Source organism: Vitis vinifera, chromosome 8 (genome assembly GCF_030704535.1).
Source record: "Vitis vinifera cultivar Pinot Noir 40024 chromosome 8, ASM3070453v1".
NCBI lineage: Eukaryota > Viridiplantae > Streptophyta > Magnoliopsida > Vitales > Vitaceae > Vitis > Vitis vinifera.
Window position 1 is genome coordinate 18,125,601 of NC_081812.1, and position 19,220 is coordinate 18,144,820.

Consider the following 19,220-nt stretch of genomic DNA (forward strand, 5'->3'; position numbering starts at 1 on the left):
AATTTCAATATTTTAGAAAAAATAAAAATACATATATTTATTTTTCAAATAAATAGAAAAACCTTATGAAATAAATGTATCATATATGTTCCCATAAATTCTTTGAGATGTATGTGGATCTTACATGCATTTTATTCGATTGTAAGACTCGTTCTCACCTAAAAAATTATTTATTTTTTAAAAAAATTAGAATCCTAATCCACATTTTTCAAGTGCATTATTACTTAATATGTCTTTTTCTAGTTGTTAATTTTTCATAAATAAAAAACGAGTCTCATCGTCAAGAGAATGCATATGAAAAATACGGTCCATAATGCCACAACCCTGTAATGTTATAATTTGAATAAGGAACCTTGTATGACAAATATTGATAGATTTTCCGTTGCAAATTTTCTTGTACAGACAAATCAATTATACATAATTTTTTTCCTTTAACGATCACACAACAGAGTTGAAATAAAAAAAAGAAACCACGAGGAGAACATTCAATATGAACGGTTGGCTTCATCCTCTGATCAGTGCTTTCTGAGAGCCAAGGCAGACATCATAACCAACAACATGAAGATAACCACAGCTATGAATGATGCCACCACAGCCCCGCTCACACTCTGGCAGAAATCAGTAAATTGCTGACAGATTGCTATCCAGTTTGCGCTTGAGTCGCCGTTGTGTGCCAAGTAAACTATGGCAGTCGCTGAGGCTGCCCCAGCCGTGGTCAAAGCAAGCATCACCTGCAATCAACCGACACAGGACTTAAGGTGGAATTCTTTTTTTTTTCTTTCAAATACAATGAAGCTGAAGCTTACAGTGTCAGAGATGATCAGAAGCAGCCTTATTCCCTGCGCATGTGGGCGAAAGATGCTCACTAATGAAAAGGGTAGAGAGAGGGCGAGGTAGCCACTGGCTATAGCAGTCGCAACTACGAAAAACCTGCATTTACGTGTGTAATAGTATGAACTTTGATCAATAGGTTTGCATAGAAAAATGATTCCTTCTTGGAAAAAACTCTCCAGATGTAATAAAAATTACTCACATAAACGCAGGCAGGTCGTCAAAACTAGCTTGGAACTGGAAGAACTGGGTAAAGAAGGGAAGAGTTTCATCAGTAGTTCCCATGGTGGTAGCAGCGGCCAGTGTAGCTGCTATAGCAGCTAGCCTTAGGAGGAAATCGAATATAGCAAGCCCCTTCTTCCATCCTGCATTCGGGTGTGGGGTAGCTTTAGTGGTTGCAACAATGGGAGCTGCAATGAGAGGGGCTTTCCCTTTGGCTTCAGCCCTTGTCTCTGGGACATCGATTGTAGTTGCGTTGGCGCCGCTGCTCATTTTGTGTTGTAGGATATGTTTATGCGTCCGAGGGAAAGAAATAGGAGACAACTCAAAGCTTGTGATGAAGATGGCTGGATATATGGATGAACCTTATATATATATATATATATATATATAAACCAAAAGGAGAGAGTTGGTTTAAACAGTCGGTCTATAAAATTGTAAAGTGGGTCTATAATTCAGTTGTTGCTAATCTGAAATCACTTTTAATCCGAATTCAATAACAAAACAAACAGAGAGATGCAATTGGGCAGATGGGGAGGAGTTGGTGGATCAACATTCAAAGTCAAGTCAACCAAATGATATGTAATTAATACCCACTTGAACCATCATCACAATTGCTTCCTGCCATTTTTCACCTACGTATCAGAGTGTTGAGCTTCATAGATAATGGATAAGAATCATAAGATATCATGAAGAGGCTTTACTACAAAAAGTTCTATAATAAATGTGAAATACAGACTTGATATAACTAACCAACTTTATTCTCAATCAGCCAACCAAACCCACCTTCTCTTCTCTAACCCAATGTTGTAAGCTGCCATCATCCATCTCCCACTAAAAGAGATCAATAAAGACGTCTTTTAAGGTTGTCAACTTTAAACCATTTCCACTTAAAAGAGCTCTCAGTAGGTAATCAATAATAATTCCCAATCTGTCAGTGGGCCTGACCTGTATATGGTTAGCGAGACTGACCTGCATAAGAGCTCCTGTCTGGAAATTTGGAAGAAGACTTCGACCAAATCATGTCATAAATCAAGCGCAGTTGTCGATTGAGTTACCCTTGTCCTTTTATATGTAAGGACATCCTGAGAGTTGCATAGAAAAGGGGCTAAAGATGATAGAATTCTTAAGAAAGAAGATTCTGAAGAGAAGATAGTGGAAAAGGTTATTGGAAGATTGACAGAAAAGCTCTGCTCTACACTCTGTTTTCTCTATTGTATTTCTGCAGCTTAAGTATTGTTACAATCTGTTACAATCTGTTAAGCATGAGCTGTCAAGGTTAAACCAAAACTAATTCTTAACTGATCCTAACTAATCTTCTCTAACATCCCCCCTCAAACTTAGGGTAGAAAGGTTTTCTATCCTGAGTTTGTGTCTGAATTCAATAAATTGAGTTGAGGAGACTGTCTTTGTCAATACATCTGCAAGTTGATCAGCTGAGGGGACATGGCGAACTTCTACCTCCTTCCGAATGACTTTTTCACGAACAAAATAGAGATCAAGCTCTATGTGCTTTGTTCTTGCATGAAGAACAGGATTTGCAGACAGCAAAACCGTGCTAAGGTTATCACACCAAACCAAAGGAGGCTTAGCTAGGGGAAGTTGCAACTCACTCAACAATGACCTTAACCATGTGATTTCAGCTACCAAACCTGCAAGACTTCGATATTCAGCTTCAGTGCTAGACCTTGAAACAGTATGTTGTTTCTTGGATTGCCAAGATATCAAATTTGGTCCCAAAAATACACAATGGCCTGAGGTTGAGCGTCTATCATCCAAATCAGATGCCCAATCAGCATCACAAAATCCAATTAAATCAAGGTTGGATGATTTCTTCAAATGCAAACCATGCTGCAAAGTGCCTTGTAAATATCTCAAGATTCGTTTCACAGCCTTCCAATGCTCCTCTGTAGGATTCTGCATAAATTGACATACTTTGTTCACACTGAAGGAGAGCTCCGGCCTTGTGATGGTCACATACTGAAGAGCTCCTACTGTACTCCGATAACCATGTAAATCCTCCACAGGATCACTATCTCCAGCTCTCAATTTTAGACCAGTGGGCAGGGGAGTTCTGGCAGGTTTGCAATGCACCATTTTTGTCTTTTGGAGCAAGTCTCGAATGTATTTAGTCTGGGATAAATGTAGTCCATTATTGGTATGAGAAACTTGTATTCCTAGGAAATAATGTACTTCCCCGAGGTCTTTCAAGGAAAATTCTGAGTTCAATTGAGCTATGAGGGAAGTAATTGCAGCTGTGTCACTACCAGTGACCAAAATGTCATCAACATAAACCAAGACATAGGTAATATGACTAGGAGTGAACCTTAAGAATAGTGACTGGTCAGACTTGGCGGATACAAATCCAAAGCTCAATAATGCTTGATGAAGTTTCTCAAACCAGGCTCGTGGGGCTTGTTTCAAACCATACAAGGCCTTATGAAGTCTACAAACCAAATTAGGATTTTGCTCATCAATAAACCCTTGTGGTTGTTGCATGAACACCTCTTCTTGCAAATCTCCATTGAGGAACGCATTATTTACATCCAGTTGCTTGATTGCCCAATTCCTTGAGAGAGCAATGGTGAAGACAACTCTTATTGTAGAAGGCTTAACGACTGGACTAAAGGTCTCAGTAAAATCAAAGCCAGCTTGTTGGTGAAAGCCTTTGGCAACCAATCGTGCTTTATACTTCTGAACAGTGCCATCTGGATTTTCTTTAGTTTTGTAAACCCATTTGCAACCTATAGCTTGTCTACCAGCGGGTAAAGGAACTAGTGACCAGGTGTTGTTTCTTTGTAATGCATCATACTCAGCCACCATAGCCTTTTTCCACTCATCTTGTTGAAGGGCAGCTGAAACACTTGAAGGTTCTCTTACTGCAGCAATAAAAATTTTGGGTTTAACAATTCCACTCTTTGCTCTAGTAATCATTGGATGAGTATTATCAGCATCCTTGGCAATTGTCCTAGTCACACTTGCATCTGCAATGGAAGAGATAACATGTTGTATAGGAGTAGCAACTGGATTAGAAACAACTTGTGCAGGTGTTAGAGTAGTATCAGCACTATTAGGTGCATGTGGGTGAGTGGAAACAATATTATCCATTTCACTTATTGGTCTAGCTGAAGAAATGGGAGAAGTAGGAGCTGGCAGCATTGTTGGAGACAATATTGGAGGAGAGGCTGAAGGAGACAAATGAGAAGTAGAAGGGGAAACAGTGGAAGGTAAACAAGATGAAGCTTGAATAGTTTTAGAATAAGGGAAGGAGGTTTCATTAAAAATGACATCACGACTAATATAGACTCGACCACTAGAAGACATACATTTGTAACCCTTGTGTTTTAGACTATAGCCAAGAAAAGTGCATTCTTCACTCCTGTATTGAAGTTTATGGGTGTTATAGGGACGTAAGTTGGGAAAACAGGAGCAGCCAAAAACTTTGAGGAAGGAATAGTCAGGTATGGACTTGAACAAGACTTCAATGGGACATTTGTGATGAAGTACTGCAGTGGGAAGCCTATTTGATAGGTAAACAACAGTCCTAAATGATTCATCCCAAAATTTAAGGGGAAGAGAAGCTGTATGGAGAAGAGTTAAACCATGTTCAACTATGGTTCTATGCTTCCGTTCAGCAACACCATTTTGTTGTTGAGTGTGTGGACAAGAAACACGATGTACAATGCCATTTTCAGCAAGATAAGATTGAAAAGCACGAAATTCACCTCCCCAGTCAGTTTGCAAGGACTTGATTTTTAAATCAAATTGCAATTCCACCTAAGTTTTGAAGTTAACAAAGGTTTTGATAGCTTCAGATTTATTTCTGAGTAAAAATATCCAAGAAAATCGTGAAAAGGCATCCACAAAGTGAATATAATACCTATATCCATTATTAGATAATACCGGGGCTGGACCCCATAAATCTGAATGAATTAACTCAAGGGGTTTGGTATAAGTTGTATGAGACAAAGAGAAAGGAAACCTATGTATTTTACCCAAGCAACAAGAAGAACAGAAGTTGGAGTCCATTTTATTTATATGGGCAACATTACATTTGGACAGAACATTTTTAATTGTTGCAGCCGAAGGATGCCCCAACCTTTTATGCCACAAATCAAAGGTAGATGACAAAGAAGCTGTACAAACAGAAGGAGACTTCGATAAGCTTTGAGTTGGTCTGAGAGCAAGATGTGAGGAGTCAAAAGCATACAATCCATCTCTAACCTTCCCAACCATTAGAACAGCTTGGGTTACCTGATCCTTGACAAAACAGGAATCAGAATGAAATTCAAAAAATACTTTATTATCCTTTGCAAATTTGGAAACTGACAAGAGATTTTTGGTAATGGAAGGTACATGAAGTAAGTGATTAAGTAAAAGAGGTTTAGATGAAAAAGGAGATAAGAATTCAGATTGACCAATATGCTTAATGGACAAACCTGTTCCATTCCCAACATGAACCTGATTTTGCCCAGCAAACTCAGCACTTTTCATCAGATTTGCAGGATTAGGTGTCACATGGTTTAAAGCTCCAGAGTCCGGATACCAATTGTCATCACTAAAAGCTTCAGAAGTTGGGATAACACCATTTATTTGGGGTGAAAAGCTGAAATAAGCCCGAGGAGAAGGGTTCCTGCCTGACAGATTCTGTGGTACCTGGAAAGTATGGTCAAACCTGTAATAGCACTGTGCTACTACATGACCTATTTTACCACATAGTTGGCATGCTGGTTTCTCATTCTGATTATCAGAGTTCCAAGGAGGTCTTGCTTGAAAATTACCTCTGTTTCCTCTACCACGAAAACCACCTCTATTGCTTCTTCCATTGTAATTCCAATTGAATCCACGACCACCATTGAAGCCACCTCTACGACCAAAGTCTCCACCTCGTCCAAAACTACCATTGTAACCTGAATGATTACCTTGAGAGTTAGCAGCATAATAATCTTGCTTAAAACGATTCCCTTTTTCTACAGCGTTAGAGTTTGCAACATGAGCAGAAGGAGAGGAGTCAAGAGAACTGTTGTTCTTCTCAACTCTGGATTCATGAGCCATCAAGAGAGCTTCAATTTCTTCAACTGAAAAATCATCATTCCTCAAAATGACTGAGGTAACGAAAGACTCATAATCATTGGGTAAACCATCAAGAATTGATTCAACATGATCTTTGGTTGACAAAGAAACACCAACAGATGCAAGTGAATCAACACAAACCTTGATCTTGGCAAGATATTCATCAATTGTTGAACCTCCCTTCTTGGTATGCTGAAGTTGAGTCTTGAACTGTTTCGCCTTGGCTCGAGTCTGAGACGCAAAATATTGCTCTAATCGTCCCCAAAGAAGAAAGGATGTATCACAGCCAACTAATCGAGGAAGTATTGACTCAGAAACAGATGAGAGAAGCCAAGAGAGCAGTAGTTGATCCTGTTGTTCCCACTCGAGGAATTCCTTAGTTGCTTTTCCAGATCTCGCATCTTCTCTGGTGAGAAATTGAACTGGTACTTCATCATCACTAAACACAAATTTCTGTAGCCCATAGCCTCGAATCGCAGAGACGATTTGTTGTTTCCAGATCAAGAAATTCTTGTTATCAAGCTTCACGGACAGTGAGTGATTGAAGTTAATTGGAACAAAACGAGTGGAAGACAAAGCATTAGGGTTTGCTATTGCAGGACTGATATTGGCCTCCATTGAAGAAGACTCACCGCTCTGATACCATGATAGAATTCTTAAGAAAGAAGATTCTGAAGATAAGATAGTGGAAAAGGTTATTGGAAGATTGACAGAAAAGCTCTGCTCTACACTCTGTTTTCTCTATTGTATTTCTGCAGCTTAAGTATTGTTACAATCTGTTACAATCTGTTAAGCATGAGCTGTCAAGGTTAAACCAAAACTAATTCTTAACTGATCCTAACTAATCTTCTCTAACAAAAGAGAAAGCAAACGCACATCAATTATAACAAAAAAACAAACAAATACACTATCATGAACCAGTGTGCTCAACGCAATTCCCTTTTCTATGTTGGTACACCCAGACTGTCGCGGAAGCAAATACTTATCAATTATAAGCAGCAAAAAAATACACAATCATGATTTTAGCTTAATTGTTGTCGGTTTTTATCTTCGCAAGCCAGGCTGCTTCCTGCTTCTACTTTTTTCTAACAATGCAGGGGCATGTTCGGTAGAATTAGGAATACACATATCATGCCTATTTTTAATGATAGAAATGGAATTAACAACAATTGAAAAGGAAGTGAAAACTTATTTATAAACAGGATTTCAATTCATCCAGAGATATTTTAATTTCCTATTATAAGTTATTTTAAAAATGCTTTTCAAAAATTTAAAAATAAATTTTTTTTGGATAAATTGTTTTTAAAAATAATTTTTTATTTTGATTTTGTAAAAAATAAATTGTAAATTAGTGTATATAATATAAAATAAATTTGATTCGAATCTTATTAAATATAAAAACATTTTTTAATGAAAAAATAAATAAATTTTAATAAAATATGAATAGTAATATTATGTAAAATTACAAGTTATATATATATATATATATATATATATATATATATATATATATATATTATAAATATTATAAAAATATAAATATTAACCTTTTATAAAAGCATGATTACTTTATTTTGTTAAAAATAAATAATGATAATTTAAAATTAATAATTGCTAATAATATTTTGAAAAATTACTTTGCGGTCAAATTGTTTCTTGAGCCAAACAAAATATTAACTTGAGACTTGTTTTAAAAATTATTGTTGAAACTAACCATAGTTTGACAATAAATTTTAAATTATAGTTTCAAAAAACATTTTAAATATATGTTGAAAATGCTGTTTCAAATTTTTTTTAAGAGAATGATAAATGAAGGGTGAGAAAGATTATTTTAACAAAAGTTTCAAAAAAAGGGTTAAAATGCATTTATTTGACAATGGGATTATTCTTAACCTAAACTCATATTCTAAAGTTCTACAACTTCTCAAAAATCTAGATTTTGAGAATATTTTGAAACTATCATTCAAATGAGCCCTCTTGATTTGTTTGGTTTTTTTTTTTTTCACATTAATTTGAATCCATATTTTGAAAATCCGACTTCAGTACAAATTTAGAAAGCGAATTCAAATGCCAAAATGCAATTTTAAACCAAATTTAGGAGGAAAAAAAAAGAAGAGAAAAGTTCGTTTCTACACTTATTTGAAATAATTCAAATTTCATAAACCCAGCCATTAAATGTAATATCTAGAATGGTAAAAGATAATACCTAAAATAATAAAAATTAATAGTTGTCATGATGAGTCCACAAGATGGTCACAGATTACATCATTAAAAGATAGTATCTTTGACAAGAGAGTTTATAAAATTTTAATTATTTTTAAATTTATACATTAAATTTGAATTTTATAAATTCGAATTCCATTTTGTGATTTTTTTGTTTTTTTTAAATGTGTTTGGGTATATACATTTACGACTAAATGGGTCATTTTGAACCAAAATTCAAAACCCACGGCAACATCCATTGATGTGGTATAGAAAAATCAAATTTCAAATCTGCAAAAGCAACCGCTTATTCTTAACCGGTAGAAACCAGGTGAAACACCCAAGAGGCTGGAAGGGCTTTCAAGTACGAGGCATAAAATTGGAGTCCTTAAAAGCTTTATTTATTTATTTATTTATTTTTATTTTTTTATCGATGAAAGCATGATTTTCCTATAAAAAAAAAAATGTCCATTATGATTGCACTTTCCATCCACGCTCTGCAAGCGCGACATGCACTCGACTAGCTGCCTCAGCAGTGCCATTCAATGGAGAGTAGCTCCAGCTCTCAGATATCTGGAAAATCAAGCAACAAATTAGTAAGAAAAACATAGCACACAATGGTGGCAAGACCCATAAGCTGACAAGCATAAGAGGAACAGAAGAAAAATACAATATTTCTTCCAGTCACTCCCGGACTTCATCAAGCCCCTAATACAGGACATCCAGAGAGAAAACAAGAAGCCACAAACATAGTAGTTTAGAGTCTAGCCTCTATATTCCCATTGATCAACATCGGAAAAAAACATGATATATGGACATAATTACGAGAGGACATTCTTCTGCAATTTTTTCAATAATCAGCAGCATAGAACAGAACAATCACTTACATTCTCTTTACCAGTGAATGGCCGAACCACTCCTCGTTCCAGCAGAGATTTGTGGAAGTCCGCAAACTTCCATTTACAATGCTCAGCTCCAATTACATATACCGGCTTCCTGCAAAATTAAAAAAAGTAATGATAAGAACCGATAAACTTCAGTCTAAAAAATACTTTTAAACCAACCATTGCAAAGAGGGTGAAAACCATTATTTAAACATACCCAGTACTACAAGCCTCACTCAACATACTCACTGAATCAGCTGTGATGACAAAGGCATCAGCCCAAGACAAATGCCCCATATGTGGATTCGGTTCTAAGCAGTATCACACAAATATGTGTCAACTAATCTTCTGTAAGAGTAAGACATATACTAGAAAATTTAAGTTAAGGATCACTGAGTACCTTCACCATTCCAAATGTAAACCTTGGGATGATTACCAAGTTCTCTTACTAATATTTTGGATACCTGTCAATGACACAACCAGAAACAGTGAGCACCCATCAAGAAAATGTATAAACCGATCACTGAAAGCATTTATACCTTCTCAGGAGTTCTTCTTGAGAAGGATATCCTGAGGCTCCCACAGCTCCATAGAACATTTTGTAGTAAAACCGTTAACTGCTTTGCTAGGTCAGCACCATATCGACAACTGCCTAAGGAAAAGGACAACTTGTAAGAGATGGACAATCTTTCTATAACTGATTTAGAAAGTGAAACAGCAGGAATAAATTGAAGAAAGAGGAATTCAATTTGTGGTTCTCCAACTAATAAAGCAGCTCTTGCAAGTGAGATATCATATTTGAAGTAAAAGATCATAGTGCCACTTATGTTGCAAACCAGTTTCAAGTCTACTACACTAAACCACAAGTCAAAAACATGAGTTCCTTGGAGCTTTGAAGGTGCAACTGCTATCTCCACCTGGGTGGTGTCATATTGAAAATGTTTATAACAAACTTTAATGTGGACCAGTTAGTTTTGCATTGCAATGTTGCTTCAAAATTTTGGTCCTGGCTCTAAATGGTCATTGTTTTCTTCACCCCATACACCCCCACACATAACAGGGCTGTGTTCCCATTCTGGATCTTCAATGAAACCACCTCGATAAAAAATTATCATTTTCACTATATATATATTTCTTTCAGGGATATAATGAATATTTCCCCAAAAATAATTCACCAAAAATTTATCCGTTCAAATCAACTTAGAATCACTCTCAAGAAAAAGCCAAATGCACATTCAGAAAATTACTTGCAGGTCCTCCAATGTTAACCACCAACAAGGGCCTGGGCAGAGATGCCAATTTGTCATGCCAGGCAGAAGCAGCACTCCTAAGCGCAGCAGAATCAGCTTGATGAAGAGCTCCAACAGTCAGAACCTGATACTCGAAAGCTTAAACCGTGAGCTGTATCTTGAGCATACCAACCCAACTGAAATTATCCCAATGAAGTTAACCCCTTGAAACATACCACATGTCTGTCAGGAGGTTCACGAGGAGTTATCCACCTCCGGAGAAACCAAGGGATTTGTTTCTGTGCATGAGGGGTCAATGGATAATAATCATGACGAGGGGTAATCACCAGATCAAACCTATTCAGACCTGACCTCGGGTGTTGTATCTACAAATGCAATTAAAAAAAAAAAAATTGTTCAAATCAAGGCTGTAAAACTTTGAAGTACTTGGATATAGGAGCAAGTAATGCACTATAGCCAACTCAGTAAACATGGAAGAGAGAAATAATGAAAAGGTAGAAAAACCGTATGAATAATTGATCAAAACATATGTTAGATAAATGGTAGCAGAGAAAAAAGGATGTGGATTACTTCAAGAGCAAACTGATTACCTGCATAGCTGGCAAGCATTACTTATCATTTTCCTAAGAGCACCTAAGTTGCTTTAGCAACAAAAACAAAAAAATCCATTTAGATGTTGTCTCTCTTTCAAATGCTTAAGTTTTAATAAACTGATGAAGAGATTTAGTAGGCAAAAGTTGTTCCACTTGGACAGGACATAATTTGAAATGGAGGACATGGGAAGAGGCTCAGAAGATCATTCTGGGGTAACAGAAAGGAGGAGGATGACTGATCTCTTGCAATGAAGGGTTCAGGAGACAGCATGGCAGCTGGATGAGGTTAGCAGAGCAAGGAAGACAGTTTTCACAGGGAATGAGAAATGAAAGCAAGGGTTCCTTTGGTGGTTCTCAAGGGAAAACAACATGGTTTGTATTCTATCATGGATGGGTTTGAGTAAGAGAAGACTTCAGATGGGGGGATGTGGGTGGTGCTTAGAAGATCTAGAAGTTCAAAATTGTGGTCACAATGAGGAAGGAAAATTCTTTTCTGCTAGTGGTGTCCAAGGAGGGTGGACAAATATTTCAGCAAAGGTTAATCCCAAGAGAATGAGTGATGGTTGTGATGTTCTCATTGACATAGCTTCTTGCAGTGAGGGGAACCACGTTCCAAGTTCTTCGAAAGGTTCAATTGGTATGTTTCAAGATTTCAATCCCGTGCCTGGCATTGGAAAAGTTCAAAGATGGGTCAAACAATGATGAAAATTTTGTTAGGGGCAAAGATCTTGGATTTCTCTTGCAAGTTCTTAATGCCAAAGAGGTTGAGGAGACACTGGATATGGGTCAAGTATTTCAGAAACAAATATGTTTCAGTAGTGTAAAAACCAATGAATTGTCATCCCTAATTTACATACAAGATAAGAGAAAGATATCTCAAACCTGAACAACAAAAACATTTTCTGGAGCTAACTGTTTTATGTAGCTTGCAACAGAAATGGTATCCCTACCAGATGCAACCACCAATAATGGGCCATCCCTGAAAAAAAAACAAAACAAAAGAAGAGTAATTTAACATATCTGAACCTTTGAAAATCGTTTCACCTGTACTCGAGAAAAGTTGGAATCCATTTACTTGAGCTAACAAGTTAATTGATCATACAAGAAATCATTCACTTATGAGAATCAACAAAGATTCCTTCTTTATTAATATTTCTCCTTATCTGAGAAACCACATTCTTCACCTTGTGATGAATGACTATTTAGCTTCTACTTGCAAACTTCTTATAAACATTCTACAAACTTGTGTCTTTCTGTTGGAATTCTATAGAAATCCATTCATTGCTGTCCTGACCTCTTTTAAAAAATCCATCTTGTTTGTCTTATAAAAGTGATCCATCTTGAATGACTCAATCCTGGGAATCAGAAGTTTTGCAATTCCAAAATGATAAAACATCTGCTAGGGTTCTTCAAAACAATAAAAGAAAGAAAAATCCCTCGAAGGGAATAAGATTAGGCTTTGACCCAAAGCCCTAAATTTAAGAGCCACCTATACTTCCAAAGTGAATTAACTATTTTCCCATTTTTTCAGGATTTTATTCACATCAAACAAAGATGTCTCATGATCAATCTAAAACCATTCTATAAGAATCCTCTTTGTCAAGTCAAGCTACATCCATATATTTAACTCCTGCTTTGCAATAATGTAGGTAGAGAGAAAAAGAACAGCCAACCTTAATTTACCTAGAGTCCTGAGGTAATATTTGACTACATAAAGAATACTTATCAGATTGGATTAAAATCTATCTTGCATGCTCATTAGAGGAATTGGAGTGAATAAACCACACATGGCACAGCAATATATTCATATTGAGTTCTTGTTGATAATGGATAATTACACGTAATTTTCAATTGCAAGTTCATCTCCATAAAAGATGGTTCAAAAACTAGAAGTTGGGACATTGAGAACCAAAAAATGAGAACATACATCTCAAAAGTTTCACGAGCCATTTTTGAAATATGCTTTGCATCAGCTTCTAGGATATCCGACAAGCCTGCATCAACACCATTTTCATTAGAAAGACACGGTAATCAGTCCTCCTGGATTGGTAACTCAATTTGTATTCACTTTTCAAAGTCTTTAAGACCACTTTATGCCGAAAAAAAAATAATCAAATCCACCCCAATCATCAACAGCACATGTCATGTTCATTATTGTATTTTTCATACGTAATGTAAAACTGAAAAGAGTTATAAGCCTCCACTACCACATTTTTCAGCTGAAAGAGGGATCAATTTTTTCCCCCTGACTGTTTGGAATTGCTTCATGACATAGTCTAATTTTTTGTGGAGAGAAACTGGAAGCCAATGAAGCCGCTCATGTATTCCTCCTCTTGGTCTAGTAACACGCTGCCAAAGTGATAGTGAATGAGAAATTCTTGGTGAAAAGTAACAAAAGAATTAGTGACATTGTCAAAATAAGTTGCAACATGTTCTGCAAAATTACTTTCTTGTGTTTGAGAATTCGAACAAGACAAGTGCAAACCTTGAAGAAATTAGGGACCACTAGCAAAGTATCACAAGCCTACTACAGTATTCGCAATATGTTAATTTCTCTTCATCAATTTGGGTACTTAAGGGCGCTGACCTATACTTCCATTGGCCAAATCCAAGCTAATCAAATATAAAAAGATTCAATAAAACAAACAAACACTAGTTCCTGGTTTTGTTTGTCTTTGTTTGCTGGGAAACCTGAGGAGAAGAAAAGAATATCAAACTAAGTTTCAGGCAAAGATTGGACCGTGGGAAGATCAATGGAAAGGAAAAGAAGGATGAAAATTGATTGAGAAAATAGTTAAGTAGTTTTCAGAACTTTCGTTTCTTTTCCTTTCCTTGGTTCTTGAGAAAATGAAAAACTCAACTCAATCAACCAACAAATTCAGTTCCGTGGAGGTTTTAGTTCTTCATGGTCCAAGAAAAGCTTCTCGGCAACCAAACAGAGGCTAAGATTCAAAAAGCTTGCCAAAAAATGAATGAACAACAGTGCAGAATACAAATAAATATTGAAAACATAACATAGACAAATCAATGCAAGCACTGCAGTATTACTCACAAATAAGGATTGGTGATTGGAGAGCCCCAAAGCACGAACCAAGCCAATGCTCTGATTCTCTGAGCCTGCGAAGCCGTTTCCGATTACAATTGCTCGTCTGATTACACCGTAGAATCCACCTCCGAATATCTCCGGCCCGCCCATCGAACCACTAGCCGGTTCGGGAAGCCTGATCAATCTCGAGGGATCACCCACCCCTACCTGCTTTTTGCAGAGTCATAGTTAGGGTTTCCGTTTTCATTTTTTCAAACGTTAGGATTTGGATGGAGCGGTGGCATCGGCATATATGCGCCTGTATCACGCGCTCCATGTTTGCTCTCTCCACAGCCGTCCGATTAGTAGACCGTTGCAACAGGAATCGGAACCAGTGGCCATTGGTTGGGCATACTTGTGTAATGTGGGCCCCTGCTCTGGAAACTTATGATTGGGGGCGGACTACGGACGGTTGGCCAGGCCCATGGGTCCATTTTCAAAAGAACCACATCGGGTAATTGTGAAATGTGAATAATCTTCTCATTCTCTCTGGAACACCGAACACCCTTTGCTTTCTGAGTCTCTCTAGGATGTGGGGAAGTGCAGATGGAGGAGCTCCAGAAGTCACTCTCGAGACTTCCATGGGTTCTTTCACGGTCGAGGTCTGTCTCACTTTTTTTTTTCATTTTATTTGTTACTGTTTTTTTTTTCCCTCTCTTTACCGTCTGCTTGGTTCCTGAGAATCCGGGGAAGAAAATCCGGGAAAAAACGTTCTTCTTAAATCTATAAGTTCTCTGCTTTTCTCAAAAGTGAAAAACCAAAGCTCAACCAAACAGGTCGTTATATTAGGATGGGTTTAGTGGAGGTTTTTCGAATTTCTAGGTTCCGAATAAGAAAAAATCTTCAGATTCAGATATTTAATTCATTATGTAGTTTTTGCACATTTTCTCAGCAATCAAACAGACCGGTAGTTAAAAGATCCGTATATCTAAATTATCTTCTGCTTGTGAAACAGCTTTACTACAAGCACGCACCGAGAACTTGCAGAAACTTCTTAGAACTCTCCCGCAGAGGCTACTACGACAACGTCAAATTCCACAGAATCATCAAAGTATTGCTCTCGCTCCTTAGAGTGGGTGAATTTTTTTGTAAAGGAAACTCAATATGAGAACCTAGGGCAAACTAAAAATGAACATGTCCAAAAATTATGTGGCAGGTCTTTTCTAGGAACTTAATGCTAACATTTCTATTTTTATTTTGAGCAGGATTTCATAGTCCAAGGTGGAGATCCCACTGGCACAGGAAGGGGAGGAGAATCCATTTATGGGTGTGATTTTATTTTATTCTTTATGATATTTGCCCCTTCATTTTTATTGAACATCTAAACTTTGTGTTGAGTATTGATCTCGGACATCTCAAATTCTGTCCTGAAAATGTAGCAATTCTTCCAGAAAGAGACTAGTCATAACAAGATCTGAATTGTTTCAAATTATATCTTAGGACTCGAAGAACATCAGAGATGTGATTAAACAAACTGTTAATTTTAGATTTAACAACCATATTCAATAAATATTATTTAATAATCTTGAGCTTCCTCAAACTGAATATGGTTTTGAACGGTTTACCCCATCCCACAGTGTGGAATTGGTTGATAGAATTATTGTATCATTAAATTTTTAACACACTTTCTCTCTTACAATTTCACTTAATCGTGGCATTCTGATTAGTATCAGTGTGGAATTTTATTTTATCTATTGTTTTGAGATGGGATCAACAGTAAGGTATGGATAAATAACATAATGAATCAATGATAATATTGCAAACCTATATGTCATTCAGTTTCTCACGCCTTGCTTGTTTCAATTTCAAACATGCTCCCCATGCATGTATTAGCTTCTATGTTTAAAACTTTCATCTTATATCATGACCTGTTTCTTAACACGTTTCAGATCAAAGTTTGAGGATGAGATAAAACCCGAGCTGAAACATACTGGAGCTGGTATTTTATCCATGGCAAATGCTGGTCCAAATTCAAATGGAAGCCAATTCTTTATTACCCTGGCCCCAGCACAATCACTGGATGGTAACAATATGATCCTACTCAATAATTACCATTACAATTTATTTAATCTATCTTTATGGAATGTTCATGAAATGTGCAAACTTTTTTCTCCTGTAAATAGGAAAAGTGGGTCCCTTTTATCACCGGGAAACAGGATAAGTGTGAGGGCTGACCAGAAACTTGATTGTTTTTACACTCTTTGATCCACTTAATTAGCATACACCTTGTAAGCATTCCATTGTAGGATCACACCCAGAATACATTCTGCTTATCTGCTTGATCTAATTCTCATAGACTCATAACTTTGTGCAATCTTTGTCAGCACTTGCAGATGGGCTGTGAGCATGAAATTACATGATTAAAATTGCTTACAGCTTCTTATTCTTCTCCTTCTCCTTTGTTTATGTCCTTACTGTAGATTTTAAAAATATTGTTATCTGATATTTCTTCTTCTTATTCATTTATATCCAACATTTAGTGTACTATTGATATCCAAGAATGGATTTCTGGAAATTTTCTTCTGTCATTAGAATAATCACAACATTCAAGATATTATCTTGTCTAATGTCCATGATACCTTCTTGTTTCTTGTCCATTTGTCACTTGGTAGTTAGCCCTTTTCTTAAAAAAAATTTAATGTTATTTTTATTTTCATTTCTGGTCCTACACACACACACACATATATATATATATATATATATATATATGTATATACATAAATCCTTGCATCTTGTGTGATGCTTTTTTGGTAAACTGGCTGTTAGAATTATTGAGAACCAGATGACAGCTTTGGGTAACTACAAATTTGGGCAGATGTGTTTGCAAGCACCAGTTCATGAATGGACACACAATGGGGAAGAGGGCGTATTTAGGAAACATTTTCCATCCAGAATTAGCTTTAAGTGATTCTATATCAGCCAGACTGGTGTTGGGTTCCTGCAGAGGAACATGCTACTTGACAAATTAAAACCTGAAGTTCCTCCACAGTGAGATGGGGGATTTTCTTTAGGTGTTGGGTGTACATGTAAAGCTGCCATTCCCTAAGGAATAGGTTCGGGTGTGTGTATGTGCTTTTCCATGATTTATCTCTCCATTATATATGAAGAAAGATAACCGATTTAAAAAAGATCTGGTATTGTTTTGGTGTTTTATGTGTACATAAAAAATCAACTTTGAATGATAAAGGGAGGAAAAAAAGAATGAAGCAGGCAACATGATTTTTTTTTTTTTGATAGACAAACAGACAATTAAATTAAAACACGCCAAAATAGGGGGCGCTCCCTATGTACAGAGGCAGTATACAAAGAAAGTCAAACCCAAGGCAACAAAGGAGGGAAAAAACCTAGAGAGGACAAAGTTAACCAACACTCCAATCACCCAACAAATTCAGAAAAAAGAGATAGTCCAAGTCCATAATCTATTGAGACCACTCAAGAAGAGACTGTAGAAAGAGGTTCCTCAAGCTCGTATCTGACATCTCTTCCTCTTGGAACATTCTTCGATTTCGCTCTCCCCAAATACACCAAAACAGACAAATAGGCGTCATTCTCCAAACTACATTCCTTTTCTTCCCTAGGCCCTTAATTTTCCATTCAAGAAGCAGATTTCTTACTGAGTCCGGGAACACCCACATCACCTCAAAAGAAGAAAGCACCGAAGTCCAAAGCTCCCTTGTCTTACCACAATGAATTAGAATGTGGTCCGCCGATTCTTCATTCTCTTTACAAAGATTGCATCAATTAACCATAGACCAACCCCTCCTCATTAACATATTAACAGTAGAAATTTTACCCCAAATTGCTTCCCAAGTAAAAAAATGTATTCTTAAAGGGACATACGAACCCCAAACCTCCTGTGCTGGAAATAAGGGGTTGTTATCCACTTTTAAAGACCTATAATAAGATTTAACACTAAACTTTCCTTTCCTCTCAATCTTCCAAACTAAAGAATCCTCCCCTTTTTGAACCTTTACTGCAGAAATGTGAAGCAGGCAACATGATTGTTTTGGTACAATGGAGTGGAAACATAAAAAGAATGAAGCAGGTGATGCGATTGTACTAAAGGCGCTTCCATTTTGCTGAAATTTGTGTTGTAGCTCTTAGTTTTCATGTCATTCACTTTTGCCTCAAAATCTGCCCGACTTTACTCGGCTAGAACAGGAGCCCCCTTCCAGATAGATTTGTCATCATATGTTTGCCTCCATTTGTTTGCCTTCACATTAAATCTTCAATGAACCTATGATTTGGATTATCTCATTCTTATGTCAATCTGTCTATGATTTTATATACCATGATTGATAATATGCTTACTCAATTGGTTTTCCTGTATCATCCAGGGAAGCACACAATATTTGGAAGGGTATGTAGGGGAATGGAAATTATCAAGAGACTTGGTAGCGTTCAAACAGATAATACAGATAGGTAAGTCTTGCTTCCTTATATATGCAATCCAAGGCTATGAAATATTTATGTTTCTACTTTCTCTCTGATAGTGGTCTATGGAAAGCTAGTTTTAAGCTTTTTGTTAAGAGGCATATTTTCACGTAGATAAGTGAAGCAATAACTAACATGCCTTCCCCTGTAATTCCCAGACCCATCCATGATGTGAAGATATTGCGTACAGCGGTGAAAGACTTGCAGTGAGTCCAGTGCCAGGGGAAATCAATTGTTACGAGAAGGCATGTTGTGATTTTGATTGATTCACTGTTTATTGAGAATGTGATTCTAAGGCATTAGGATTATTACTGAAACCGAAGGATAAAAGAAATGTAGAATGGGATTACATTGAAAAATGATTTTGCAAGTCAGATCACTGTAAGCTTCGCGCACTTGATGCGTGCTCACCGCTACCATCTCTGATACTTCTCATGCAACTTGGCGATTATAACTTATGCTTTTGTAGTAACTGGTCGTATGGGTTTGTAATGACAGGGATAGGAATGACTGTAGCATGATATCTGAAAATTCACGGAAAAGAATTTGAGTAGATAATGGTCTTCTGAGATTTCATTGGGTCTAAGAGGAGAGATTAACATGTCCGACTAAATAAGTCAGAGGGCTTAGCCTTTTCCTTATCAGCCTC

General features: G+C 36.8%; 3 protein-coding genes across 6 annotated transcripts; 1 reads left to right on the forward strand and 2 right to left on the reverse strand.

Annotated features, from left to right (window-relative positions):
- Nucleotides 1-394: 394 nt before the first annotated feature.
- Nucleotides 395-1,413, reverse strand: LOC100242602 (UPF0497 membrane protein 2). Its single transcript, NM_001397861.1, has 3 exons — nucleotides 1,034-1,413; nucleotides 807-930; nucleotides 395-731 (listed from the first exon to the last, which is right to left on the reverse strand). The coding sequence occupies exons 1-3, from the start codon at nucleotides 1,321-1,323 to the stop codon at nucleotides 516-518; spliced, it is 630 nt and encodes a 209-aa protein (NP_001384790.1). The 5' UTR covers nucleotides 1,324-1,413; the 3' UTR covers nucleotides 395-515.
- Nucleotides 1,414-8,704: 7,291 nt separating this feature from the next.
- LOC100259699 (mitochondrial fission protein ELM1) lies at nucleotides 8,705-14,415 on the reverse strand. 3 transcript variants are annotated; one of them, XM_010655818.3, is made up of 11 exons: nucleotides 14,105-14,415; nucleotides 13,263-13,401; nucleotides 12,980-13,046; nucleotides 11,935-12,031; nucleotides 10,675-10,824; nucleotides 10,457-10,583; nucleotides 9,749-9,861; nucleotides 9,610-9,673; nucleotides 9,427-9,520; nucleotides 9,213-9,321; nucleotides 8,705-8,898 (listed from the first exon to the last, which is right to left on the reverse strand). In XM_010655818.3, the coding sequence occupies exons 1-11, from the start codon at nucleotides 14,246-14,248 to the stop codon at nucleotides 8,797-8,799; spliced, it is 1,206 nt and encodes a 401-aa protein (XP_010654120.1). In that variant the 5' UTR covers nucleotides 14,249-14,415; the 3' UTR covers nucleotides 8,705-8,796. The 3 variants fall into 3 exon arrangements, with proteins under 3 accessions (XP_010654120.1, XP_010654119.1, XP_019077137.1); XM_010655817.3 differs by having other exon boundaries at nucleotides 13,260-13,401; nucleotides 14,105-14,412; XM_019221592.2 differs by lacking the exon at nucleotides 14,105-14,415 and adding an exon at nucleotides 13,538-13,839 and having other exon boundaries at nucleotides 13,260-13,401.
- A 120-nt stretch (nucleotides 14,416-14,535) lies between these two features.
- On the forward strand, nucleotides 14,536-18,945 carry LOC100264827 (peptidyl-prolyl cis-trans isomerase CYP18-2). Of its 2 annotated transcripts, XM_002281830.5 has the most exons (6): nucleotides 14,536-14,739; nucleotides 15,093-15,188; nucleotides 15,343-15,404; nucleotides 16,027-16,160; nucleotides 18,475-18,559; nucleotides 18,730-18,945. In XM_002281830.5, the coding sequence occupies exons 1-6, from the start codon at nucleotides 14,668-14,670 to the stop codon at nucleotides 18,779-18,781; spliced, it is 501 nt and encodes a 166-aa protein (XP_002281866.1). In that variant the 5' UTR covers nucleotides 14,536-14,667; the 3' UTR covers nucleotides 18,782-18,945. The 2 variants fall into 2 exon arrangements, with proteins under 2 accessions (XP_002281866.1, XP_059595147.1); XM_059739164.1 differs by lacking the exons at nucleotides 18,475-18,559; nucleotides 18,730-18,945 and having other exon boundaries at nucleotides 14,557-14,739; nucleotides 16,027-16,610.
- Nucleotides 18,946-19,220: the final 275 nt, after the last annotated feature.